The sequence below is a fragment of the Catharus ustulatus genome, chromosome 3, assembly GCF_009819885.2.
Source record: "Catharus ustulatus isolate bCatUst1 chromosome 3, bCatUst1.pri.v2, whole genome shotgun sequence".
Taxonomy (NCBI): Eukaryota; Metazoa; Chordata; class Aves; order Passeriformes; family Turdidae; genus Catharus; species Catharus ustulatus.
The window spans coordinates 51716209-51743485 of record NC_046223.1 but is presented as its reverse complement, the minus strand read 5'-3'; the positions used below and the strand labels follow the sequence as shown (position 1 = coordinate 51743485).

Sequence of the window (27277 nt, the reverse complement as noted above, 5' to 3'; positions counted from 1 at the left end):
GTTCTGACTGTTCTACCTATTTATCAAGTGCACACAATGATTGTAGCATGTTGTGTTCAGCAGGGACAGGAAGAGTGCAGCCCAAGTTATAGCCTCAGCTGGGCAGTACCCACAACTCTGGGGATGCACGTGTGCCCTGGCTGTTCTCTGCCCTCAGCTCTCCACCATAGCTCGTGCATTTGAACCTGCCTTCTCAATCAATTTTTCTCACCACCTGCAGCACTCAGTTGGCTGCAAGTATGTGAGTATTAACAGACAGAGAAATATTAAGCAGCTTGATAGCAGGTAATAAAGGATATGAACTGTAGGGAAGTGAAGCCTGGTTTTTTGACATATCATTTTAATGTGATGTCTTGAGATACATTCAGAACTTCCTTGTCCTCCCTTAGTTTCCAGTGTAGGTCATTCCTAGCAAGCTGAAGGATGAAATGTATACTAGAATATAGAAGATTTTTCAAGATATGTCAGGAAGATTCTTTACTGAAACTGAATAACTCTTTCAAGCTTGTAGCTCTCAGTATCTGTTTTTTCTAAGGCTCTTACTGCAAAGTCTGCTTTAGTGTTCTTAGTTTATTGCTCTAATACAGGCAAATAGTGCTTGGAAAAGAACACCTTTGGCATCTTGACCATACACATGTGAAAAGTTCTTGGTATTCTGGATTTGTTTTTGCTTCCTGGTAAAATTTAGGATAACTCTGGGTGATTCTTGAGAAGGCGTGTAGGAGGTGAGAGCTCATCTTGTAGATGCAGTCACTCGAGAAGCTGAGTTTCTCTGGACTTCAGTGACAGGTTGCTGTTAGGCCTGTTGGCACATGCTAGATTTAATCTTTAAAGAACTGGTGATGGCCACAGTTGGATTTTTTTTTTTCTCCTCTACTCTACTAACTTTACTGACAGAGCTTTTCATCTTGACATGCTCCTATTCCTCAGTTTCTTAATGCTGCTTTAGCTAGACTTGCATCAAACTGCAAAGCAAGCAGAGAGTGTATGAAGAGAGATATTGGGACAGGGAGTAGGTGTTTTGAATGTGTTACATCTTTTAGGGATGTCCTGAACAAGAAGTACTGCTGCTGGGTCTGCCAGATGAGTAGTTCAGAAACTAGGTTATTGTGAAATAACTTGCTACTGTTGCAGTCACAGATTATTTGTGTGCTTTTAGCTGAGGAAAATATAGTGTATTTGTGCTAAAGCATGCCATTGTTTTGTGCCGTGATAAATACATCTCTGCTGCCTTGATCTATACTTGTACAATGGCAGAGGGGTATGGTAGTCTTAGGAGGACAGGTTTGGAGGAGGCACTCCAGATTTTGTTTAATTAAATCATAACCAAGACCTTCCCTCAGCTGTATGAAATGCAAAGGTAGCTCATAATGATGCACACTTTAATAGTCTGAATGCATACATAGAAGCAAAGGTACTGCTCCACAGGACTACAGCAGACCTGTAAAGGAGGTTGTGACACTCAAAGCAATCAATGAGTCCTTAGGCCCTTTCTGTATTTTTTGTAGTTTTCACAGTGGCCCAGTGAGACCCAGTCCCCCAAACCTTGCAGTCAGTGTTAGTAAATTCTTGCTTAATGAAGCTGTGTCCCCAGACTCCCAGGGGCCTGCAAACTGATGCATGATGTAGTGCCTTCTGTGCACTTCATGATTTATGAAGCTTGCTCATCTGTCCTGGAAAAAAAACATTTTATGTGTCCTGTCTAGTCCTGGTGAAATATGTATATTTGCAACAACAGAAGTATACCTGTAAAATAGATATTAGATTTATAAGGGTCTTTCCTCACTGCTTCAGCCTTGAAGCTGGCTGACACACTACCCATAGAGCCCTTTGGGAGCTGGTGTAGTGTTGAGTGTGTATTAACATCAACATCTGCCCCTTTTTTGTTCGACTGCTACTTCTCTCCCCTGGGCATGCAGAAGGATGTGCAAAGAGTGAGGACAGGAGGCAACACTCAGAAATGTGACCCTCTCTTTTTCCCCTTCTGAAGCCTGAGCTCTGCTTTCTACTTGGTTTTGCTTTGGAAAACTCTTCCTCCCCGTGTGGCAACTGAGCCCAGGGCTCCATGTGCTAAGCAGAGGAACTGTATTTCCCTTCTATAACTTTCTTAATTAACATTTTCATTGCTTAATCTACATGGCTCAGCCTGTCTGCATGCCTTCTCTTGTTACAGTCTCTGAAGTAAGTGATTTAAGAATTTGATAATTATATACCTTGAAAAACTAATTTGTATAATCATCTTGCTGGATTCAAAACACCTGCTTGTACTCTAGTTACTTTTTCTCTGTGGAAATACTGATATTATTGATTGCAAAATTAGGAATAGACTCAGCGTTAACTTTTGTGACTTTGAGGACTGTTAGGGATTGCTGAAACTTTGTCACAGTAAATTTTCTCTACCTCATGGTTAAAATAGGAGGGACTGCTTTTGAGTAGGAGAATGAAATATTTCTTGTCTGTTGAAGTGTTTAAATTTTCTGACTTAACCCAATGTTGCCTTGCTCTGATCTCCCTGGATTGCCTCTTCATACACTGTATGATTCCCTGCTTTTCAACACTCAAGTACAGCAATAGTGTAAGAAGGTCATGTCAGAGGAAGTGCTAAAAATCAGCTCTAAAACGCAGTCTCTGATTAAAGCACTTTGGGATGGTTGCTGCTGTTTGGTACATCTGTGTCCTCAAACCAGAAGAGTCCTAATGATGTCTGTGGCACTTAGTAAGAGAAAATGCAGTTGTGAACACCTCTTCTACACTAACAAAGCTGTAGAAACAAGTACACTGTTGCAGACAGTTTTATGAAGGAAAAAAATCCACCCAAACAAAAAAATCCCAACCACAGATGAGAGCTGCCAACTGTTATGTAAATATAGAGAAATCCTTAGAAATCTGCACTAAGATGTCTACATATTTAATATGCCATTAAGCGCTTAGCCTTGGGAGGGAGGCCCACATAAGGCTTTTTCTCCATCTTCAGAACTAGTAGCTCAGTAACTATTTCTCAGCTGGTCCATTTAAGCCTGAGCGCATGTAGTGAAAAGAACCCTTTCTTGGTTTGTGTGTGGTTCATTGAACAAGGTGGCTGCTTAAAAACAAGAGTGTTATTCGTCATGTCACCCTTTGCTTTTACCCCAGCCGACCTTTCAGCTCTGCAGAAGGGAACACAGGCAGTAATTAATCAGCCCATGCTTATTATTTCAGGTCACTAGCATGGTTTAGACAAAAGGAAGAAGAGGAATACAAATGTGAAATATTTTCCACCATTTGCTTTTAAGGGCAGGGTGGAGCATGACAACGTGGACTGTCTGGTTTGTTACAGTGAATTTAGGTGGTGTGCTGACTTTAGTGGTGGAGAATTAATTATATGAAGTTGGCTGGGTGGGCACCTCTTAAACAGGAGCAGCCAGAGCCTCCTTAGGCTGCTCAGCTGTAGGGGAAGGGGCTGTTCTGTCTACACTGGAAGGATTAAAGGCTTCGTGAGGTAGAGAAGGAATATCTTGAGCACTTCTTTGTATTCAGAATGTCTTGTGATAGGAATTCTTAACAGCTAATGGTCTGTGGGACATGGTAAGCTTCAGACCTCATCAGGCATGCAAAGGACCTGTTTAAAAATATATAGGATACCTCTGAAAGGAGTTTTAAGCATAAATATGGAAAAACATGCACGTAACAGTGTAGTTTATTATTTGTCCAGTGTTTCATGTGCTTGGGAAATGAAACTTTCATAAGACTTGTTTTCAGAGTTTTTCTGGGGGAAGAGACAACTTGTCCTATGGTAACAATTAAACACTGGTGAATTTGGGACATATTTAAGACTTTCTGGATGATAGTATTGGAATTGGAGAGGCATTTTCTTTCCACTCAACTGTTATAATTCCTTCTGATTTGTACTTATCTCAGAGGAATCTAGTTGGTTTCTGTCCTTTCTGCCCCTGTAACTTGCCTTACTTCCCCATTTTGTCACAAAACCCTAGAGTAAAAGTCTGTTCTGTAGCAATTAAGGATTGATTTGTCAGTTCACATCTCTGATGGAGAGACTGAATGGGCTTAAATTTATGCATAACAGTCTCTTGTCTTAAGGCAGAGTTGCAGGTCTTCTGCATAGGAGGGGATGCTTCTAGGGTGGGAGCTTTGAGTACTGCTACTGTGCAAAGAAATTCTTAACATATGCTAATATGTTATTTAGCTTCTTACTGAAGATGTACAGCCTGACTCACAGCAGCACCCCGTGATGCATGAACTACTTGGAGTAGTGTCCTTCTCCCAGGTTACTTACAGCCTCTTAATCATTCCAGTATCTAATCTCAGATTAGATGTTGAAGAAGAACAGTTTCCAAAGCCAGTCAGTATTCTTTAGCTCCTGACCAGATAACTCACTAGCATGTCCTTAAGAGATTTCCTTGGAATGTCCATAGAAGATTATTGTTCTGGCAGAGATCTGAGGGCATCACAGACAAATTCATGTCATCTAAATGCAACATTAATTCTTCCAAGGGGAAGATAATTTACAGCCCTATTTTTAAAAAAACTTCTACAATATTATCAGAATGATTGTCCCAAATAATCATATTCACTACTGCATGTAACTGGTCATGTTACCTGAGTTTCTTCCAAATAGGGAAGTGACAAGTGTTCTGTCCTCTTTAATATAACTTCTATTCTTTTGAGGTAGAATGGTAATTGTTTTGATTTTGAAACCATACTACTTTATTCCAGTATACACTGAGCACAACTATGAGGGGAAGAATGAAGTAAGTTCATTCTGCAAGTGAAAATAAATTGTATGTTTAGCACAATCTAATTGCAAAGGTCTAACCTTATATGAAAATAATAATAATATTTTCCTGGCTTACCAGAAATTAATAAACGCTGAAACTTCTTAATTTGCATTATTGTTTCACATTATTTGTCAACAGAATTCAGGAAAAAGGTTTTGAACTCCCAACTCAGGATCAACTCTTATTGGTTTGTGAGACTGTTAGTGTCATCGAAGTCAAATGTAGACAAAATAAACCTCTGTATAGCATGCAAATTGATCTCTTTTCTTGCTACTATCTCAAATTAACTTATATATATGTAAGTATACACTTAGTTGCTTCCCAGTCTAGATTTAGCAATAGCAAGAGGTTTAACTTGTATAGCTAAATTTAGACTCCTCCTAATTTACAGAAGGGTAGGAGGAGATGACAGCTAGGACTACCTACTGCTAATTATGCAGGTATGACTATCAGTTCACTGTGACACTAATTACTGTTCATTCGCATAGTTTGAAAATGTGTGGGTTTGGCATTAGTTTTTGTTAGTGAATTTTGAAACTTTAAAAATAGAGGTTAGTTCTCTTTCTCTCTGGCTTTGCATAGTGGCACTGATGTAGTGCTGCCTTGAATCAGGTGCTGTTGTTCACAGTGGTGTAGAAATGCCAAGGAAAGATCTGTCCAAAGATCTGACAGTTTTTAAAGCTGTGTGAATGTTCAAAAACTGGCAAAGAATAGTGATTCTCTTGATAAATAGTTTAAAAAATCAGTCTGTTGAAGAGCTGTGGTAGTTAGGATGCTTTGTATGCTTTACAGGCAGCCTAATTCCCATCCGAAATAGTCTGTATTGTGTGAGAACACTGAGAAGAATAATAATTTGTCTTATTATGGAGGCTGCAATCATTTCCCAATCACTCTGTTCCCAAGGACTTCTTGGGAAGATCACATGTCTGTTTTTGACATTAAAAAATCATATTCAGCTTTATGGTGGTGTTAGATGGAAGATCTTGTATATTTGTTGCTTCATTTTATTTCAGAATCTATTTTTATGCTTTCTGGGCCTTAGAATAAGACTGCTCTTGATCTCCTTCAAACATACTCCCAAACAAAGCTATTTAAAAGGTGTGATAGCATTTTCCCCACTTATCTGTTGGGATCTGTGCTGCAGAGCAGACTATGGACAGCAGAGTAAACACTCAGCTGCGAGAGAATCCGCTCCCAGGCTTCTTGTCAGCATAGCATAGCATAGCATGGGACTTGTCAGCTGAAGAGCCACGAGGGGTATTTCAGGCTCTTTACTGGTTAAAAAGAGAGTGGACAGGTCACAGATCACAGAATATTCTGAGTTGCAAAGGACCCACAAGGATCATTAAGTCCAGTTTTTAAGTGAGTGGCCCATAGACGGGTTAAACCCACAACCTTGGTGTTTTTAGCACCATGTCCTCACCAACTGAGCTAGTCTCAGGGTGTGAAGAGGAGGGATTGTGCTCTCTATAAATGAGTGGTTTGAATGATTGGAGCTTGTCCTGGGGCAGGTGACAAACCAGTAGAAATGTTGGTGGTGCTGCCTTTAGGTATCTGGAGACTGCCTCAGGCTGTAGTACTCGTGGGTGTCTCTTAAACACTGTTCTGGAAGGGAAATGCACTTGGGTGCTAGAAACCAGGAGATTAGTTTAACATATTCCAAAGCAATTCTTGATGCAGGTGACCAGTGAACTAAGAGTCATGCTCTGCTGGACCTGCTGCTCACAGACAAGAACTGGTAGGGGATGAAAAGGTTGAGGGCACCTTTAAATTGCTGTCTGGCCAGCCTTAGTTTTGCACAGTGTTTGTCTCTAGTTGCATCAGCTTTTGGCATTGATCTTCCATTACAAGCAGGAGAAGTGCTTGCTGGAAGTAAAAAGTGCTGACAAGTTTATTTTGTTTTTGTTTGTTTTAATTGCAAAGCTGGCACAGCAATAGGTAAGCACTAACAAAAATAAGTCAGTTGGCACTCCAGTTGTTGGAAGTAATGTTTTAAAGTGTTTTGAACAGATAAAGAGTGCATCTTGTCATTGCATCTTCCATTGTATAATTGTGATATGAATCCTGATTGTTCAGAGCCTGGTCAGCGATGTTGTGCTTGTCTGTGCTGATCAAAGAGTTGTGAAGCAAGGTGATCTCTTACACAGCAGCATCATGCTTCAAAGTGATTGACTTAGGTATATTTATTGTGTTGAATGAAGATAAACCAGTTAGGTGGACATGAATTATGTTATTTTAGTCACATTCCATAGAGCTTTAATAATCTTGTAGCCTGGAACTTCACTGGTGGTGAGCTACTCACTGTCCAGAAAAGTAGTTTCATAAAAGATTGAAGCAGGTTTGATGAGTTCTGTCTCCCTGTGGAATGGCAATCCACATGGGCTAGTCTTAAAGAATAACCTTTTCGATAAGTCCATTTGCATTCTAAAAATAATTTCCACGGTGCAATATAGGGAGCACTTGGTACTAGCCTGATTCCAGCAGTAACTGATCTATGTGGTCCCAAGTTTTGTGCAACAAAACCTGGTGTGTGTCTCCCATACAAGCAAAACTTTTATAGTTATAATTTAGTCTAGCCAGGAAGGGGGAGTGTGGGGATCCTGCAGGCAATTTGTGGGAACCATTGCATTGTTGGTATGGAACCAGTTCTGTTCAGTGGTTCAAGGAAACTTAATGGCTCTGGCAACCAACCACTGTCTCTGTGAGCAAAGGGAAAGGCTGGAGGACAGTGCTTGAGTGACTCGCCTGAAGATGAAGCAGTCTTGAACACTTTTCCATCCTCATTTCACCTGCTCAAGGCAAAGAAGGGGGAGGTGTGGTCAGCCTGTCTGAAGTTACTGGACCTGCTACCACTGTCTATCAGGCATCCAGCATGGGCTGCCTGGGCTTTCAGATATATAACTCTTATATGGTGAACAATGCATAGAGTCAAATACTGCAATTGCAGCATTGTGGTCCTCATCTGTTTTCTCCTTTTTCACTATTTATGTAACGCATCAATTTTTGTGAGGCTTTGTTTTTTTGTGCTGAAGTGGAATATTTGATGTGCATTACCGAGCAATAGTTGACTTTAAAGTATTGCACTGACATAAGTCACTTGGAACAAACACCTCAATGAGACAGACCATTTTTTCTTTTGGTTGACCAAACAAAGGAATCAAAACCAAGAACATAGTCTAAAACAAAGTTACTCTAGAGGTATACTTGGTACACTATAGTTTAGTCTAGCAAGTCTTGTAAAACTCTTTAAAGGCAGGGACACAAAAATATATAAAATATATAAAACATATTATAGTTATAGTTATAAAATGTTATATAAAATATTGTTAACAGATCCTCATTGTTTCTGGGGTCAAATTTGAAGACACTTCATGAAATTAAATGTTTAGCTTTGTTATCAGAGTGATTGGAATTTTTCATCTTTGTTAGTAGGTCTGTCAAGGCTAGTCTGATGCTGAAGTGTGTGGCTTAGCAGTCTAAATTATTTGCTTTTTCAAGCCATGATAAAGAGGAGACCACTTTATTGTATTAAAGAGTTGTAATTCCATGAAGCATTTCAGTGATGTTGTAAAATCAAGACGTTTTGCATAATAAAATAACCCCAAGTGAGAACTTTATCTTTTTCGTGCTTAATTTGAATTTTACAAGGCAGATGGCAAATAATAAAGGTTGCATAACATTTCCAGTTTAAAGAGTCTTGTTTCAATCTCTTTAAAACTTTGATAGATTTAAATGGTTTGGCTTCCATTTCTCTTTTGCCAGGTTCTTTCCCTCCTTTTTGTTTTCTTCATCTTCAGCAAATGGACCAATTGCTTAAGAATGAGACATAGGAAAGCAATGAAAAAAGTATCAGTCCTGAAGGATGGCTTAAGGTCACAATGCTTTAATGAAAGATTTGAAACTGGGAACAGTATGGATTTGGTTTTAGAGCTATGCCTCCTCTTGACCTCATGAGAATCTATTCAAATTAGTGACATAAAAAGTCACGGCTCATGCTTGTCAGGGATGCATTCAGCATTTGAATGTTATGTTTCTGTCCAGGACTTTTGGCTGAACTGAGGCAGCAGTCTTTCCTCTCAAACGCTTTGGGCTAATCAGTGTCCAAATTATTCACAATCCCCAAGGAACAAGTTGAGCATGATCCTCCCTGGAGTCTGAGAGGAAGCAACCGGAGAAAAATGTCCCAGTCTCTGCAGGCAGCTTTGACACTGGGTGCACCAACTGGGAGTGTAGAGGCTTGTTTTTCTCCCATGCTGCCCAGATGCCTGCTGCTTGAGTTGGCAGGAAGAGTGATGTGATGCCTCTAGGAGAGGTGGGCATGAGAAGGGTTTGGGTTAGAACAATGCTGCCCAGGGATCTACAGGGGTTAAAAGAACAGCAAGAGAAGAGAGTTGCAGTGTAGCAGCTTAAGGAATAAGAAAGGGAAGCTGGGAAGGCATGGAGGGGGGATGTAAGGTGAGGAGAGGGACCAAAGATGTTGTTCAATAGGATAAGAGGAACAGAAGGTCATCTAGTGGAAAGGAATTTTGCTGGTATGTAAAGTTACCTATTTTTAATGCTTATGTTCTTAAATTTTGGTGACTGATATATGGCAGTGCATTATGCAAGCTTTTGGTTAACTTTAGGGTTTCAAGTTCAAGAACTGAAAAGTTAAGAAATCTCAGAGTGAAAGTTGACCCTGTTTAGTACAACTTATTTAATGCGTCTTGTTTAATACAATTTATACATGACATACTATCAAACAATTAGGCATGTGATTGTGTTATTGGAAATTAATAGCCCTCCCATCAGTCAGGCTAAATAACTGTGAAGGAAGTCAGCCTTTAATCTGTCTCAGTAGCGCTGTACCTGAGGTTGTGATGATATAACTTAATGGAAACTTCAAACATCTTCTGAGAGTTTGTAGTTGAGTTAATAGAAACTGTCCAAAAGCAAGGATTTGTGCACATCTTTGTATTAAGAATGAGAGACCTTTGCAGCAAGACACTGAACACTGGAGTGTTAAAGTCTGAAAAAATATCTAGGTTTGTTTTTTGTTCTTAAATCTTGGTGTTAAATAGATTTCTTTGGATTACAGCATGTTGCTGTGCTCAGTCAGATGTTTTACGTTTCATATTCTGTCATCATTAGAAACCAATTTAAAATTAGAGCAGAAAAGAAAGGCAACAACTTTAGGAGTTATTCGGTGTTTTGTCTGTTAAACACAATCCAAGCAACATTATGGTGGATTTTCTCCGGGTAACTAAGGCAGCAAGTACAACGGCAATAGTAATTTTTTTAAATACCCTATTTGATTTGTTGGATATACAGACTACCTACATAAATATTGAACTAAAAGCTATGGAGGGGGGGTGAGGAAAGATTTTTCTTCCTCCTGTTAAAAAAACAGACTAACAAATGTTTGGTTTGATTTTCAGAAGCAACCCATTCCTACATGTGGGTTTTCTTCAGAAGACCTAATTTTCAGTGGTTGTTATAACCTGCATATGGCTGAATCCTCTCAGACTGGTTTTGCAATTGTGGAACATGCTTAGAATAAAAACAACCTGGAAACAAAAGATTTCTCTGAAGACTGTAGAGGGGCAAAAAGTGAATTTTTTGTCTCCAAAGGCCTAAGAACTTCAAATTATGGCAGTACAGCAATGCAATTACCAAGAGAACTAACAAGCAATTGCTTGGAAAACCAATGACATCAATGCTTAGGGAACTAAAAGAGAACCTTCATGGACTTGGAATGTTTTATGCTTTTGTGATATATGAAGAGCTGTTGTAGTACTGGACTTAGGGCAAATGTTTGTGCTGCCCATAGAGTGGTCTATGTCTAAGAGAAATCAGCTGCCTGTGGAGATTCTATGGAGAAACAAGTTTTGATTTTTACAGACTTCTGCAGGTAGTGGGTTTTGTGAAAGTGTGGGGCGGCAGTGTATAAAGACAAGATGTACTTTTTTAGTGGTGTGGCACTCAGCTTCAGGTCCAAGAAAGAACCTGGGTAAAAAATATACTTTACTTTTGGTGATGAATTTTGGTGATGCATTATTCTTATAACAATAAGGCCAAACAACTCTGGTAACAATTTGATGTATTCATAATAAAGACTTTTCAAAAGTAACTGTTGGTGTTATTTAAAGATTGCATGTAATACCTTCCTATTGAAATATATATATTTGCCTTTCTAAACACATATTCATTTATTGCAATTTTTTCAAATATATGGAGCTCAGGAATGATTAAGTTTTGGGGTTTTTTTTGTTGTGCAGACTCAGTCCTGTGCATGGATGCTGTAATTAGCAATTAGAATCTGCTGCCTTTCTGCCAAGCAATACATAGCTGCTGAGGAAACCGTATTTCCTGACAGCTGGACAGAAGTAGAGAATGGCTCCCTGAACTGGAAATAAATTTTCCAGTTCCCTGTGATGTTTACTTAGAAATACAAGTTTCACCAGAAACATGAGTAAATGGTGTCTTGAGAATCTTATTGAGCTCTCGGCTGCCATTAGCTGTGTTTGTCTTCTGCCTCCTTAAATATGGTAGTGTAGGCCTGGCACAGCTTTTATTTTTGACAGTGATTGAAGTGATTATGGGTAAGTCATGCAGTATAAATATATTTTTCAAGTCAGTTTTTCAGCTCTGTTCCCTGCTCAGCAATGGTAGGAAATGCTCCTTTTTGCTTCACTGTTTCTGTGTATATGCATTCTGCGCCACACTAAATGCTCATTTTATTTGGCTTGCAGTCATAGCATAGATATTTTATATAAAAATAACAGGAGAAGAAGCAGCAAATGGAGTGTTGTACTTGCTCTAAGTAGTTACAGCATCCCTTCCAGCAAGGCAGAGGCAGGCTACCAGAAAACTGCCTGTTTTCCTCAGGCAAGAGTGCTCTGAATTAGAGTAATGGCTTGAACGTGTGCATCCAGGAACTCAACTGCAAAATAACAGCATGGAGTCTTTATAGTTTTAACTATTTCAGAAATAACTGTCTGTACAGAGTATGTTATATAAACAAAGCCTGGCTCTCTAAATCTCCCTGCTGTCTTTAGTTGAGAGCTGGTTGTTGCTATAGCAATTTGCAGGCATTATCCATGCTTTATTTTTCTGAGGCTGGAAGGAGGACTCTGAACATCTCCTCAAAATTTGAGGTGCAGGGAGCTTTGCTCAAGAAAACCTGCAGCAGGGAAATGATTATCTATGTTACTTGTATTGATCCCACTCACTCGTAGGTAGTCCAGAATTTATCTCTCTGGAAGAGAAATCCCAACAAATGCACCAGGCATAAATCTAAGTGGCCTAAAGTGTGTGAAGATAATTAGGTACCTGAGTAACGTGGCTACCTCAGTGTAATGCTTAACTTGACCTTTCAGCCAAATCCAACTCCTGCAGTGGACTCTGGTCTTGACACGGCTCTCTCACATTCAGTTCAGGGTATCAAGTCAGGAGATGAAACCCCTGTGACAATGAACTTTTCCTTAGTAAACCAGGTTGTGCTGCTTCATAATTTTATTTAGAAGCTGCATCTTTCATGAAACTCTTCAGCTTCTATAGCCAATTATAGTAAATTTTACCCCACATTCCTTCGCATGGAGTACTAAGTGCCTTGGGCTGCTAACATTAAATAATACTTGTTTCCCCATCCTCTCTTCTTGTGTTTTGAATATCTTTATTTTTGCTCGTTCTCTGGTAAAAGATTTGATAAGATCTCACCAAAGGCAGTTGTCAGGGCCTGTGCAGAGCAGTTGGGAGTACTCTTGGGAGTTGTCCTGTGAAATTGAACCACATGAAACACTTCCAGTCTAAAGCCACTTGTCTGTTTGTGCAAATGTACTTCCATTATGGCTGACTGTAAAAGGAAAATAGCCACTAAATCAATATGCTGCATTAAAATTATTCTGTTTCTTTTCTTGCAATGAGTGCCCATTTATTGTCTCCCAAATGAGGTAATTGAACAAAGTAACTCTTGCAACCCAATCTTCTTCCTAGATGCAAAAGGATGAGACTGAAGATGCTTTAAAGCAATTATGGAATGAAGGCCAGGAGTTCACTTAGTTCAGCACATACAGTGATTCTGAGTTTAAGGTAATTGAAAGCAGAGGAGAGAAAATCTTGGATAATGGATTTCTCTTAAGCTTTATTGTAGATTTCTTTTAATGGGGATAGATAGTGAGGGAATTGTCATTTGTGTGTCAGGCTACTAGCTTGGAATCCAGTGAGAGCTGCTGTCGTGTTGGCTGAAGCTCTGTAGAAAGAAAGTGGTTGGAGGTAACCAGAAGGTCAGGGAGATGGTAAATGTATTCTAAAAGTAATGTAGTGCAAGAATTGCATTGTAGTCTCACTTGTATAGTTGTGTAAGGTGGCAGTTCAGAGCAACCAAAGAAAGAAGGGTTTGAAGGAGAATAGTTCTATTTTTGAACTTTCTTATGCTTGAAAAGTTCATATCACTTCATTTGTTAAGTGTCTTATGGCTCTTGCAGCTGCTCTTGTGTGTGTGAAATGCTAGAGGCGCCCTAGTTTTAGAGTGCGCCTGCAACTGCACTCACAGCAAAGAGAGATTATTAAAGCAAAAATCTGAATTTTCTCTCAATGGAAAACCAAGCAGTTCTAAAACCTCATTTGTTTCCATGGTCTGAAACTCACCTGGCAAGGGCAAGTCTCAGCATTTGGATGTCAGCAAAGAGAACGGGTGTTTGTTCTTACACAGAGCACACTGACTAAACCTGAAAATGGTGAAAATGGTGTGCTTGTGTGCAGATGTCCCCAGAGGGCAACAGAATCACTTGGCTGCTGTAGATAGGAATGAATTACTGTGACGCAGAAAGAGAGTAGATCCTTGCTTTTGAATGATCAGTATGCTGCCATGTATGAAGGAATTCTTCACCATGAGGATGGAGGTCACCTAGGAAGTTGTGGGTGCCCCGTTCTTGGAAATGTTCAAGGTCAGGCTGAATGGGGCTTTGAGCAACCTGATCTCTGGTGGAAGGTGTTCCTATCCATAGTAGGGGGATTGGAACTAGATGATCTTTTAGGTTCCTTCTAACCCAAATCGTTCTATGATTAATTCTGTGATTCCATGGTGGCAGAAGTACCATTATTATGGGACTACCATGTCTAAAACATGAAGTCACTGGGACGGTAACTGTGACATGGAGCTAAGTCAGAAGTTGAAAGCATAGAGGAAAGCATGGGTGTGCACTGATTTCAGCAGGGATGCAGTGACTTGTATATGTCAGTGGGATGGCAAGAAGAAAGCACTGTCGGTCTGAAAAGCTCAGTGTTGGTGGGAGTACGCTAAATTAATCAGTAGATATTGTTCATTTTGTGGCATACTCATTTAAATTAAGAATACATTTTTCATCCAAAAAAAGTTTCATTTTATTTTACTTTGGTGGGGAAAAGTGATAATATCCTCTTGTTGCAAAGCTGAGACCAAAGAGATTGCATTGTTTTCAAAAATTGTTATATCTCAAGATCAAATTGCTCAATAGGGCAATGTATAGCAAAGTATCCATTTTCCCCTTCTCTCCATATCCACGCTCACTTTACTGCAGTTGCTATCTCACTAACACTCACAGGCTACAATATCATTTGGTCATTGTGCCCTCTGAGCGAGGATATCAAATAATGGGATACTCAAGTTGCTTTCTGCAGTTCAAGCAATCTCACCTTGGAATTGGTGTGATATCGAAAGCAGGCTGGTGTCTGCCTAATTCTCCATTTCTCAGCAGTAGGTGTAAGCTTCTTTGTGACTTGGAATTACTCACAGGAATTACCTCATGGTTTGGAGAATGATCTCTAGTTGAAGTCCAGAAGAATTCTTCATCTAGAAAATTGTCCAGGTGCTCCATTTCATAATCTCTGAGGTGACCTTCCATGTACAGCTACTGCAGCAATACACTGACACTGATCCTGGGTATGGGAATCTCTCTGACATCGTGGTAGCAAATGCTGCCTGCAGCAGTGAGAAATCTGAGGAGGAGAAGCAGCTGGTGCTCTTGTACCTTGGCTGAAGGTGTTTGCCCTTATGTTAACAGTCTCACAAATAAATCACTGCATCTTGCACATTGCCTGCTTTTGGTGTTTGAAGAGCATATGAGCTAAGACAGGCTGCACAGCGCAAATTGCTGGCTGTCTGGAGCAGAGGTTGTCCTGCATGCCCTCAGGCAGTGGCATTTCAGCTTTCATTTTGGTGATGTGTAATTAAAACGCTTCCATTCACGTGCCTCATCTGCATTTGTGTGAGCTTGCTAGCCTTCTGGTCAGCTGCAGAACTGGCTTCATAGCACAGGCTTTTTCAGCAGAAAACAGGGACTCTTTTTCCAGGGATCCTTTCATGTTAATATCCTTGTTTTATATTGCAGTAAGATGATGAAATATAATTATCCACAGGATACAAGTGTCAGTGTTCTAAAAAATGCTGTTACAGATACCTTTTATCATCCTTAAGAGATTCTAAGACCTTCCCTACAAAGGCATTTGGTTTGGTATCTTCTACATTATTTACAGTAATTTCACGATTATAAGCCTCACCATTTTGACTAAAGTTTTGGTCTCTACCCGGAAGTGCGGCTTGTATTCTGGAGTGGCTTATATATGAACAATTTTCAGAAATTTTCAAACCCGGAAGTGAGAGCCCACAGCAACCCCGAGCCGAGCTGGAGCCCACACGGCCCCAGCGATGTGGCAGCGCTGCCGATCTGAGCCCGTGATAGTTCCTGTATTTGGTGTTTTCAGTCTTGTGCGGCTGCACAGCTGCCCTGCTCCCTACCCGTCCGAGTGGCTGTCCTGCTCCCTGCCCACCCACACAGCTGAGTGGCTGAGCAGCTGTTTAAAGGCAACGTGGATCCATTGGAAATGCTTTCAAAACGACCATGCTATTGCTTGTATCTTTTTCTGCTCATAAATAAAACTTGCATGGTACGCTGTCGCAGCTATTGTCTGTATCTTTTTTCACTTGGAAATAATGTTTCCAAAGTCAGCACCTGCCAGTAAACCCCACGATCCCGCAATTCTGTTACTAATTGGCAACTTTGTGAACGTTCGCTGCAAACGAAAGTGCGGCTTACAATTAGGTGCTGATTATATATTGACGAAGACCTAAACGGTGCCAACACCCGGACGTGTGGTTTACAATCAGGTGTGGCTTATAATCGTGAAATTACTGTAATATTTTAGGATACAATGCTTTTTAAAGCTGGCATAGTCAACCAAAAGTAATCTTTTATAAACAGGCATGTCCCAATGGAGCAGTTACACAAGTTTGATCTTTAAAAAACAAAAAAGCTGACCCTTTCCCTATAGCCAGCTGCATCACCCAGATTTATGTCTGTGAATTGCTTCCAAATAAATCTATTTGTGCTTCTGGTTTTTATGTTTCACAGTTTAGTTCTGAATTAACTGTGATAGTTTAAAACCATCTGTTTATCTTTCTAGTTTACAATATGATGAAAACAATGGCAACTTTTATACCATTCCATGAATAGTAAGCACTATTGCTGGTGAGTTTTCACTCTGCTTCACTTAGCCAGAACATTAGAGATAAGAAGCATTGGTAAGAGTGCTTTGTTTGGCAACTCTGATGGTAGACTTCTATGATAAGTGCCAGAGCAAAAAGAACTGGTATGGTCACCACAGCTTTAATTTATTTATGTTTGCAAAACAGTCTAGTAAGTTCCACACTGTTGGAAGTACAAAAAGATCTACTGAAGCATTGAACTTTTAAGAATCTAAAGTATTTTAATATAAAATTAATTAATAGGTATGTTAAAATAAGGTATGAACTTTGCTTTCATGTTTCAGTGAATGGAAATGAAACACACATTCTGTCACTCTTCTTACTCAAACCTCCAACTTGCAAATGTACTTTGTAAGTACTGCTGTTTAGACTGTAGAAGAGCAGGCATTTTCCATTTACTAATGATGGAAATTTCAAAAAGTTTTTGTCTGAAATTGTGAAGACTTGTATTACCTGCACTGAAAATAGCAAACCGGTCTATAGTCTAGAAGTACTCTTGCTTCACCTTACCTCCCTCACAAATCACTTCAACCTACTTCCCTTAACAAGAGAATCTGAGTGTTGACATCTAACCAAAATTAGGTACGTGTCTTTATTGTTTCAAACAAGAAATCTAGATTTTAGTTTTAAAATACTGGAGTGCGTTAGATCCAAGATTTCTGCAGAATTCCTGCAGCTCTTTCTGCCTCACTGCTAGTTGGCAGAACCTTGTAAATGTCTTGAAATAATTTTATCAGTGTTGTTAATTAGAACAAGAATTTGTTACAAAAAGATTTTGATTTGATGGTATAGCCCTACCCATCCTACCAAGAGTTTTCTGAAGAATCTAAATTAAGAAGCCTGAAGGAGTTGGTTTTGATGTGTTTCTATTTTTGTTCTGTAATGGTAGCTCTGTTAGAGAAATCTTTCTGGTGTCTCTTTTGAACCTGGTGTTCAGTATGTTCAAGAGGACTTGGGGTTTTTTGGGTGGAATGGAATGTGGACAGCACATGTACTGATGCTTCAGTTCTGTTCCTATCTGTATGCTCTTGTCCGAAGGGTTAACCTGAAAGAAGGGCAGTGCACCATCAGTGTCTTGGTTTCCCCATTCCCAAGAAACCTTACATTTCTTGTGAGCAAGCTTCTGCAAAAGGCGTGTTAATGATGTGCTCTCCTTGTCATTCCTGCAACCTATTGCTATCTTCTCCAATCTCCAGAGATATTTCCCTTGTTTCCCATCCCATTGTACTAAAAAAAAAAATCACAGGATCTGAGCTCACTCCCAAGCACAGCTCTGAGCCTGTCTGTTGAACTCCCTACTGAACTGATCACTGAACCTTCCCAGAGGCACCAGGAATCTCTTTCTCCATAGTAAATGTTAGCAAAGGTTTCTTAGTGTGCCCTTTTGCTCCTGTCCTCAGCACCTGCTCAGGGAGCCTCTGCCAATGACCAGGACAGCGCATCTGGTACACAGGAGGGGCTCTGCAGCCAGGACTTTAAAGGATGAAGGCTGCTTCAAAATGGTCTGTGGATAGGAGCTGACTGCTACCAGGCTGCTTGTGCTTTGGAGGCCAGCAGCAACACACAAGGCCCCATTTATTACCTCCTGCACAGAAGGGAGGTTTGCAGAAGGGGAGAATAGAAGGAGATTATTTATATTGATAAAATGCTGATGCATAATTCCTGTGCTCCTGCACGGTTTATGTGTCAGAGTAACTGTCTTGGACACAGCTCTAAAGAGAGCAGATCACAATTTTGTACTGACTTGTTCTGAAGATTTTAATATAAAACATCTAGATGCTTGGTTTTTACCTTTTTAGCTATGAGCTATACTGCATGCATCTTGGTAATTTTTAGTCAGCCATAGAACTTTGAGACCTATTTATTTCTGGAAAGATTGCTGTCTTTTGTTCCCAAGCTTACAATTCTGAAATGCAAGTAAAAAGTAAGTATGGGGTGCAAGTATGGAATGAACACATTACTTAACTCTAAAACAATAAAGTGCACTAAAATATTACTTAGTATATTGTTTGTCTGAATGTATATAAACGCTATTGATAACACAAAGAATATGAAGTTCTAAAGACTTGCAAAATATATTTTACTGTAAATATGGAGAGTAGTTTTTGCATTTCTTATTCAGAAACTATGGATGTAAGAAGAGGCAAAAGTCACAAGCAGTGGAAAAGCTTTAATTTGTGTTGAACTCTGCTTTTCCGTGTATTCAGCCCCTGGATCATGGTTCACATGAATTTGCTTGTAGGATAAACAACCCAGTTTTGCCATTAAAGAGACTCCTCAGTCTTAAATTTCAGTGGTATTGCTTTAAAATAGAACAGCCAGTTGCTGAATGCTCAGATGCTTATTCTGAGCCAGGTACTCAGGATTTCAGTCTTAATGTGCTTCTGAATTTAAGCTAATAAATTCTGTCAGCTCTGACCTGTATCTGCACTTCCAACACACTCTACCTAGCACAGCAGTATCTCTGGCCTGACTGCCACGCTAGCTAGCCACTGCTCCCACTGCCTAGACTAGCCCCAATTCTGTATTATTACTTATACAAACCTGGAATACTCTGTTCTCTGCTTAATTCTGAGTAATTCAAACTATGCATTTTTTTACATTGTGCATGTCAGGTGTGACATGCTATATAAAATAAGCAATATAAGAGTGGGCTTTTTTGGAGCAGTGTTCATAAGGAAGTAATTGGAGGTAACGGAATTGGATGCTAGGGAGTAAAGAATATATCAGTTCCCAGTTAGCTCTGTTCTAAATTTCCCAGTTTAATGCTGAATTTCCTCTGCTGTGTATTGGCAGTGCTTTTTTACTGAGGCATGAGTTTGTTCCAGCTGTCATTTCTGATGCCTTCCCTATCTCTCAACACACATCCCCAGCACTCTGACAGCTAAAAAAGTAGCTGTTCAGTCATACCAGGGGGATTATATGGCAAGTGGCAGGTACAGAATAGCTAGATTTTCTTCTTTTTTCCCTGTAATCCCTCCTCCTCTGATTTAGCTGCTTCTTTTTCTTATGGTTGTTTCTTGGTAACATCTCTCTCACTTATAGGATTAGAGCAGGAAGCTGGAGGGTGGTCTTTCCTCTTTGGTGCTCAGAGCACCCTGTCCCCAGAGGCGTACCTGCACTGTCAGGCACACACAGCTATCTGCAGGCTCTCCTGTGCTTGTGCTCTCATCCACAGCTATGCAGCCCTTGTACAGCTCCGCTTTCCAGACCTGTGCTAGGATGCAGTGCTGGGGGGCTGCTGTGCACATCCTGACTTTGACACAGGTCTGAGCAGCACTTCTTGCTTGTGCTGCCCAAGTGCCCCTACACACTATGCTTAATCTCTTGAGGCTTACACTTCTGGGGTTAGACACCTTCTGGAAATAGAACTGCCTCTGTCTTGTGGCTGATTCCCTTCCTCCATGGTAAAGTGCTTAACCATCTTCTTTCCAGCTCCTCACCCTTGCTTTGGGGCCTTTGGTTTGCCATTCAGCTCACTGGGAATAGCTGGTTCACTCTGTGCAAACATGTGCTTGATGTGCCACAGTCTGAAAAACAAGTTTGTATTCTGCATGGCTCTTGTGCTTTTAAAAAAGCCTGTCAAAATGCCCATGTGGTGCTTCCCCTCTCAATGTTTGGCATTCAGTGGTTTTTCCAGGGTCTGGGTGAATGTTCTTTCTGCTTTCCAGCACATCCTCCCCGGGGCACTAATTCTCAACTGAGTTTTTCCCCTTGGATGTGTTATCTTGTCTCTCAGGCCAGCCTTCTTTGAGCAGAGCTTACCTGGCACGTAAAAAGCACTAAAAGCTTATAGCTTTCCTCTTTTCTCATTGTTTTCTATGAGACTTTTCCTCAACTTTGAATCTTTTTAATATAAACTTACTCTTTGTGTATGTTTTGCTTCCAACTGCTACCAATTCCTACCTCTGCTCACACACACCTCCTTTGGACAAGCTGGAGAGAACTGGTTTTGTTACTTCCAGAGGAACACCTTAGACTTAGACACCCTATTAAAGGCATTTTTGTCTGACAGATAATGGAATAGCTCTTTCAAAATAGTTCTGGCAATCATAAAGTGGTTTTTTTCTCTTTTAGGAAATAAACTTCGGTACTGGTACTTGGTATGGAGATTGTTAACTGCTGTAGCAATTGACTGCAATTATAGCGGCTGTATGAGACTTGGGATGAGCTGATATCCTTTGAAATTGCTTGTCAGTTCTTCTAGAGCTTGTACTTATCCTGGTAACACAAGTATTGATTTAACCTGTCTGATTGTGAACACATAGATATTTCAAAACAGATCAGAGATTTCTAAATGGATTTCATTTCCATTACAAAACTGTTATTTTAGGAATACTCTGCCAGTTTTGTAATACTTGTCTTGGTTCAAAGCAAAGCTAAAAGCTGAGCCTGCAGAGGACCTCCCTAGCATTAGTCATCCTTGTGGATCCCTTTCAGCTCTGTCCCTGGTATATACACTGAATTCTGTGCTGCATCTGGTTTAACTTGAAAGCTCAGCATTTACAAATGCATATTATTCAGTAGCAATGCATATATCTTTTGTTGCCTTTCCCCCCCTATTTTTTCCCTTTTTCACACAGAGGAGCTGAAGTACAGCTTTCTGTTTGATACCGTGCCATATAGGAATGGCAGAACTGAGAGGGAGGAGCTGTGTTTCACAGAAAATTATCCATCTCTAACACTTCTTTATGCAACTTTTATTCCCCTATGTAAAGGTAATGGTTCAAGATAAGTAGCAGAGCAAGTATTAGGTAGTTGAGTTTATATCTCTTCTGGCACCTGTTAGGTATTGAAATCAGTGTTGTCAATATTTAGGTGTGTGTTTTAGATGTTTAGTTGTCTGATTAATCTGTTTGTATCCTAGAGCAAGAGGTATTTTATGTGGGAGCACACCTACACTGGTTACTAAATACTTGTGCCAATTCTTATTTGATATCCAGTGTCATTAAAATCCGTGGTGTGCCATCTGTTCTTTTCATCACTTGTCATATAAGTGGTCATATGAATTTGTATTCAAACTGTGTCAAAAAACATTCCAAGGAAATGTTAGACAAGAAAATACGGGGGAAAAGTATTACTTTGTGTACCTAGGCTTTTTTGCAAGTGCGTTTTCTGGATGGCATTTAAACCACAGTTTTGAAGTTAATGGAGTGTTGCATAATCCCATGACATAATGCTCGAAGAAAATAGTGCACATACTCAGTATGAAAGATACGAAGAAATTTGTGCTGACACAATTAGAATATCAGTGTACTCACTAACTCTTAGAAACAGTATTTTTACTATTTTATTCCAGTTTCCTCTTCTATATGATGCCCTAGACCAGGCTGATGGGAATTGTGATGTAGTCCCACTGAGTTACAGTGGAAGTTTTTCTGCGAATGTTCTAAATGGTTGATACATGCAAGAGAAAAGCTTCTTTTTCTAGTACCTTAGCTTCGAGGGGGAGGTAAGATATAAAGAGTTTAGAGTCACAGAAGTGTTAAGGTTGGAAAAGACCTTTAAAATGAAGTCCAACTCTTAAACTAACACTACCATGTTCACCACTAAACCATGGCTCCGGGTGCCACATTCCCCAAGTTTTTGAACACTTCCAGAGGTGGTGATTCCACCACTTTCCTGGGCAGCCTGTTCCAAAGCCTGAGTACTCTTTTGGGAAGTATTTTTTCCTAATATCCAGTTTAAAACTCCTCTGGTGCAACTTGAGGCCATTTCCTCCTCATAGTGTTGCTTCTTGTTCTGGGAGAAGAAGCTGACCCCCACCTGGTGACAAGCTCCTTTTAGGCAGTTGTAGAGTGATATGATTCCCTGTGAGCCTCCCTTTTCCCAGGCTGAACACCCCCAGCTCCCTCCCCTACTCCTGATAGCACTTTTGCTCCTGACACTATACCAGCTCTCTGGCTTTCCCTGGACTTGCTCCAGCACCAGCTATGGATTTTTGTAATGGTAGATCCTACCAAGTCTGGTGGTGCAACTGTTCAGTGGTGCTCAAATTATCTTGCCAAAAATCCATCCATCTACCCAAAGGTCATGCTAACCTTTTGCATGAGGCCTTTAAAATGGCAAATGCTAAAATCTTGTTTTAAGCTGCCTCTAAGGTGTTGCAGTTCTTATTGTCATTTGGAGACAGTATTTAAGTTCAACAATGGTTATTTCTATTGGTCGTAAGAGACTTAATACAGGCGTCAGGAAGAGGAGTGTCTGACAATTATTTAAGATTTCACACAATTTTTTTGGTGAGACGACATGATTTTTGAACACTGTTATTGGCAAAACGTTGCTCTTGAACATGAAACATTTGATAACAGTATTTTTGTATTTCCCTCTCACACCTTGCCCCTGCCAAAAAGGTACAGTACATGTAACATACAGGTTCTTCCTGCAACCTTTTACCCTCTAAGTTAATCCTGAAACATGCCTGTGGAAGGAGGGAAGCAAGGAAACAAAGTCTTCTGTGAGGCCATGAAGGGAATGGACTCACTGCGGTACTAAGTGCTGAGTGTGTATTGTTAAAGCTGACATGCATAAGAAATTGCTTGGAGTCTTTTGAGGAAAATTTGTTTTAATTATGTTTTCTAAAGTCTATCTAATACAGTAATGCCTGTTTAGCTTTTAAATCTGGAGTAATCAGGGTTTTTTTCCACCTTTAATTTCTAGTGATATTTTTCTTCAAAGGAATTGGTGTCTTTCATCTCCTAGGGTTTATTTATAACTGTCTTTTTATCCTTGCTTGCAAATTCTTTCAAACTGTTTTTGGAAGTCTTCTTAGAATTCTTACAGTCTGTCTTTAGGCTGTTCTCAGATTGGTGTATTCTGGACTCCAACACTCCTATAGTGGAACTGCTGGATAAGAAAATGAGTAGTAAGATTAAATCATGGCATCTACTTTCTTGGCTTGTTTTTTTTAGTTGAAGATAGATGCTGAACCAAGGATATGGTTTTGATTTGAATAATTGTAATGAATCTTCTGGAGTTTTCTTCTTTATAAAGAGTTGCTGAAAGGGCATTCAAAGCACCAGAATTAGATCTTGTTCTAGGCTGGTAGGGCCCTATCAAAATAATGGGAATATCTCCTCGGATATATTCTTTCAGGTCATTAATAGGCCTCTCTTCAGTTCTGCATTATGGGTGTGTTAGTGATTTGTAAAGAAATTTTTACCAGTATCTTGTACCATACCATTAGAAACCTGTGATCTGCAAGTCATCTTGTAAGTTTTAATAAAACACATTGTTAAAATGAAATCTTCTTGTGGCTTTTTCCTCAAGTTGAATTGAGAACTTATATTGTGGTTTAAATGCTTTCTGTGTAGTCTTTGGGGTTTTTCTATGCAAAATGATATAGAATGGCATGAAGGTGAAATCTTGGAACTATCTGATTTTAAAGGGAATCTGGCAATGTTTAAGTTTCCTTATAATAAGGTAAGTGACCTATTACTAAGTAAAATGGTTAATTAATATCTTCTTTTCTTCCTTATTTTAGCAACTGAAGGCTCTGAAACACCAGATAAGAAAGTCACTTCAGGACAAAGCAGCACAGGAACTAAACCAGGTACACCATTTGACATGCTCTGCGTTTTAAAGCTGTTTGCCTCAATGGTGTATAGAAAACAGCTACAGTTGTTGTAACAGAACTGCTCTGTTTCAGTTGTTACAGAAACTTCTAAAGTTTGTTGATTTTCTACCTTACTGTATTGGTTACAATTACAAAATTGGTATCAGTGACTGTTCATGTTTAGAAAGGCTGGAATATGTGATTGTTTGCAAAGAAGCAAAACGGGGAAAATCTATTTATATTTTAGAATAGAATGAGAGTTAGGAAGTGAGAAAAGACAACAGAAGCCACTGTATTTGCATCTGTGCTTGAATGAGAATTATGTGCTGTAGGCAAAGATTTGCAGCTTTATAAAAGTGTTCCTCTGTTTGGGCGTTTCCTCACTTACCACAAAGCATGCCATATTCTGTGCTCTATGCAGTGGGCAGATGTTTCTCATTACTTCACCATACCTCATGTGTACGTTGTGTGGATTTAATTCACAGTTCACTTACTCAATTAAAAATGTATGTGATAAAAAGCTTAATGTAGTCCTTGGTGGCATGGGTCTATTCCACTTACATGCTTAGACCAAGATCCAGAAGAGGACTTGGATATCTGAAATTCTGCTTGTGTTGCAATTCAGGTACCCAAGGTTAAAGCATGCAGTTAATAATGATTTTGCTTAGATGCCTGGGAAAGCAGAGGTGCTTGTGCCGCTGAGGACAAAGACCACTGTAACATCCCCCTTTCAACTCCTTGACAGCTTGGCAGCTCAGTGATTGTTTTGTACTGATAGACCCTCCCCTATCCCCAAAGGGGGTGCCTTTGGCCTAGGACCCCAGAGGGTAGGAATGATCATACCTCGCGTGCTCTGCCAGACACACTGGTTCCTCCATAAAGCACAGGAATCACAGCTGCTCCCAATCAGATAGGCAGTGGGAAAAGGAGGAGAAAATAAAGATTATATTACCTCTTTCCACAGCTCTTTGTGGTAGACAGTGTTCAATACTTGCTCTATTCTGCAGTAGTTCAATCCAGTTTTCATTTCTCAGGAGGGTGTCCTAGCTATTCCAATGTTTCCTTTATCTATGCTGGTGTGTAGAAAGGAATCCAAAATTCTTGGGACTGGAGTGAGGGAAGGCAGAGTGGAGCTGATAGTACGAGCCACAAAACCTGGTTATATTTACAAAGCACGTATGGCAATTGTTAATTTAGAAACTTAATTTCCACAAATATCAATTTTACTTAAGAGTTTATTGAGTTTTTGTTCTATAGAGGTTTGTAAAACTTGTTTTTTCTTTATGTTACTATCATTAGGAAAAAAATCTATTGATGTTTCAGTGCTGAATTTCTATTCTGAAATAAAGCAAAATATTGTTCACAGTGTCTAAGCTTTCAAAATTACCTTTTAACTTATTAAAATGAATTTTGAACACACACAAAATGTTCTAAATATATGGACATATACTGGTTTCATATGTAGTTTAGAGGTTTAATTTCCAGCAGCAGGTACAAAATTAATTTCCTGTGTTGAACTATGGCTTATTTATTCTCCAAACATCCCTATCACAGAAATGCTTAATTCTATGCCTGTTACATAAGTGAAGGGAAATAGGTTGTTGAGTGTGAGTTCCCACATATTGTAGCATAACCAGCTGCAACTTAAAAAGCAGCACGTGGGTATTCCTGGAGTGTTGTCTCTTAGGCTTTGATAATGCCCAGTTGGCAATCATTTCTCTAAAAAATGAGGATTCAAATTATTGCAGGATTTGTTGCAGCTGCCATGTTTTCCATTTCCTTTCACAGTATCTTAAAGCTTATAGTCTGATGATGACTATGAACAAAAGAGAGTACAAAGTACTTTGTCCCAATATTCCTACCCAATAAGAAATGCCAATCCACCAGGTATTTGCCTGGTGGGTTTTTAATGAGTAGAGACATGAGAAATAAAATGAGGAACAGTGAACTCTCTTGTTTTGTCACAGTTTGAAACTATTGATGCTCTGCACTGGGGGTGCCAGCAGAACGCCTGGATTCAGAATGTGCAGTAATTTCACGAATACAAGCCACACTGTTTTGACTAAAATTTTGCTCCCACCTCGGAAATGCAGCTTACACTCAGGAACGGCTAATATGTGAATAATTTTCTGACATTTCCAACCCCAGAAGTGCAAACCGAGGTGCTGAGCCGAGCACCTGCCAGTAAAACCCAGCTTTACGCGATTGTTACAAATTGGTTACTCTGTTTCACGGCAGGTGGAGCCAGGCTCCATGCTGGCAGCACGGGCCGGGCGGGTGGGAGGGATAGGGAATCTCCCTCCTTCAGGCAACGCAGCCTGGGGGAGGCAGGGCGGGGGGCTCCCTCCTGCTGGCTCTGTGGCTCGGGAGAGGCGGGGGGCTCCCATCTCCGCCTGCCGCCACCGCCGTGGGTGCTGGCGGGCTCCGTGCCCCGCTGCCACCGCGGTGCAACGCTGGGCCGGGGCGAGCGAGCCCAGCGACAGCGGCGGCTAGCCCCGAGCAGCCCCACCAAGCGGCAGTGCCAAGCTGGGCCACCCAGCCCTGTCGGCAACCCCAAGCCCTCACGGCCCAAGCTGGCCAGTAAATCCCGCCATGCCGTGATTCTGTTGCTATTCGGCAACTTTGTTGCATGCAGTTCCTCGCTGCGAACGACAGAGAGGCTTATAATTGAGTGCAGCTTGTGTATGGATAAAGAACGAAATGTTTGCCAACACCCGGAGATGCGGCTTGTAGTCAGTGCGGCTTGTAATCGTGAAATTTCTGTAGATGTTGGAGGTTGAGATTGTAACCAAACTATGAAGGATCACTTTAAAGACTTAGAGAAGACATTTTAATTATCACCGTAAGACTTGCACTGATAAATACACTCCAGCTTCTGGCAGAGCAAATGCAATGATGGTCTGCTACAAAGGTGTTGCCCTCAACTTTTTGCTAACATTGATTTAGCTCTTTGTGATCCCAGATGTATGCAAAATCGCTTGTTACTGAAGACACACATTCTGCATAGCCTGCAACTTAATGCAAATTCTTTAGGATTGTTCTAACATCCTGGGGTGTTGGGAGGAGGGCTATTCTTGTGTGAACACTATCAGGTGTGTGATATGGAAAAAATAATTAGATATCTTCGAACAGAGTGGCAGAGGGCAACTTTAAAAATTTATTTTATTTCTTCCATTCCTTATAATTGGGAATTCTTAAGGGAGAACCTTTTCAATTTGCCTGTCCATGTAGCCCTCCTGCCTCTTTGAAGAATTGTTGCCTCTCCCCAATAGGGAAATCTCTCTTCTCAAGAAAGGGGGGGGGGGAAAAAATGACTGCAAGGATATTCTGAAAGAAGCAGGTTTCTACATTTTTCGCCAGTGCCTTACCATTTTCTGTCAACTCAATGTTACATTGACTTTGCTGACAACCCTTGAAGGGAATCCTTGTTTTCCAGGGAAAATG

At 40.2% G+C, this 27277-nt stretch overlaps 1 protein-coding gene across 10 annotated transcripts in view; it reads left to right on the top strand.

Annotated features, from left to right (window-relative positions):
- The window catches only part of MAP7 (microtubule associated protein 7), a 113430-nt gene that overhangs the window by 38205 nt on the left and 47948 nt on the right, over positions 1–27277 (top strand). For all 10 annotated transcript variants that reach the window (XM_033055411.2, XM_033055410.2, XM_033055409.2 and 7 more), the window contains exon 2: positions 23762–23830. In XM_033055411.2, coding sequence (XP_032911302.1) covers positions 23762–23830 — 69 coding nt within the window. The remainder of the gene's footprint in view (positions 1–23761; positions 23831–27277) is intronic.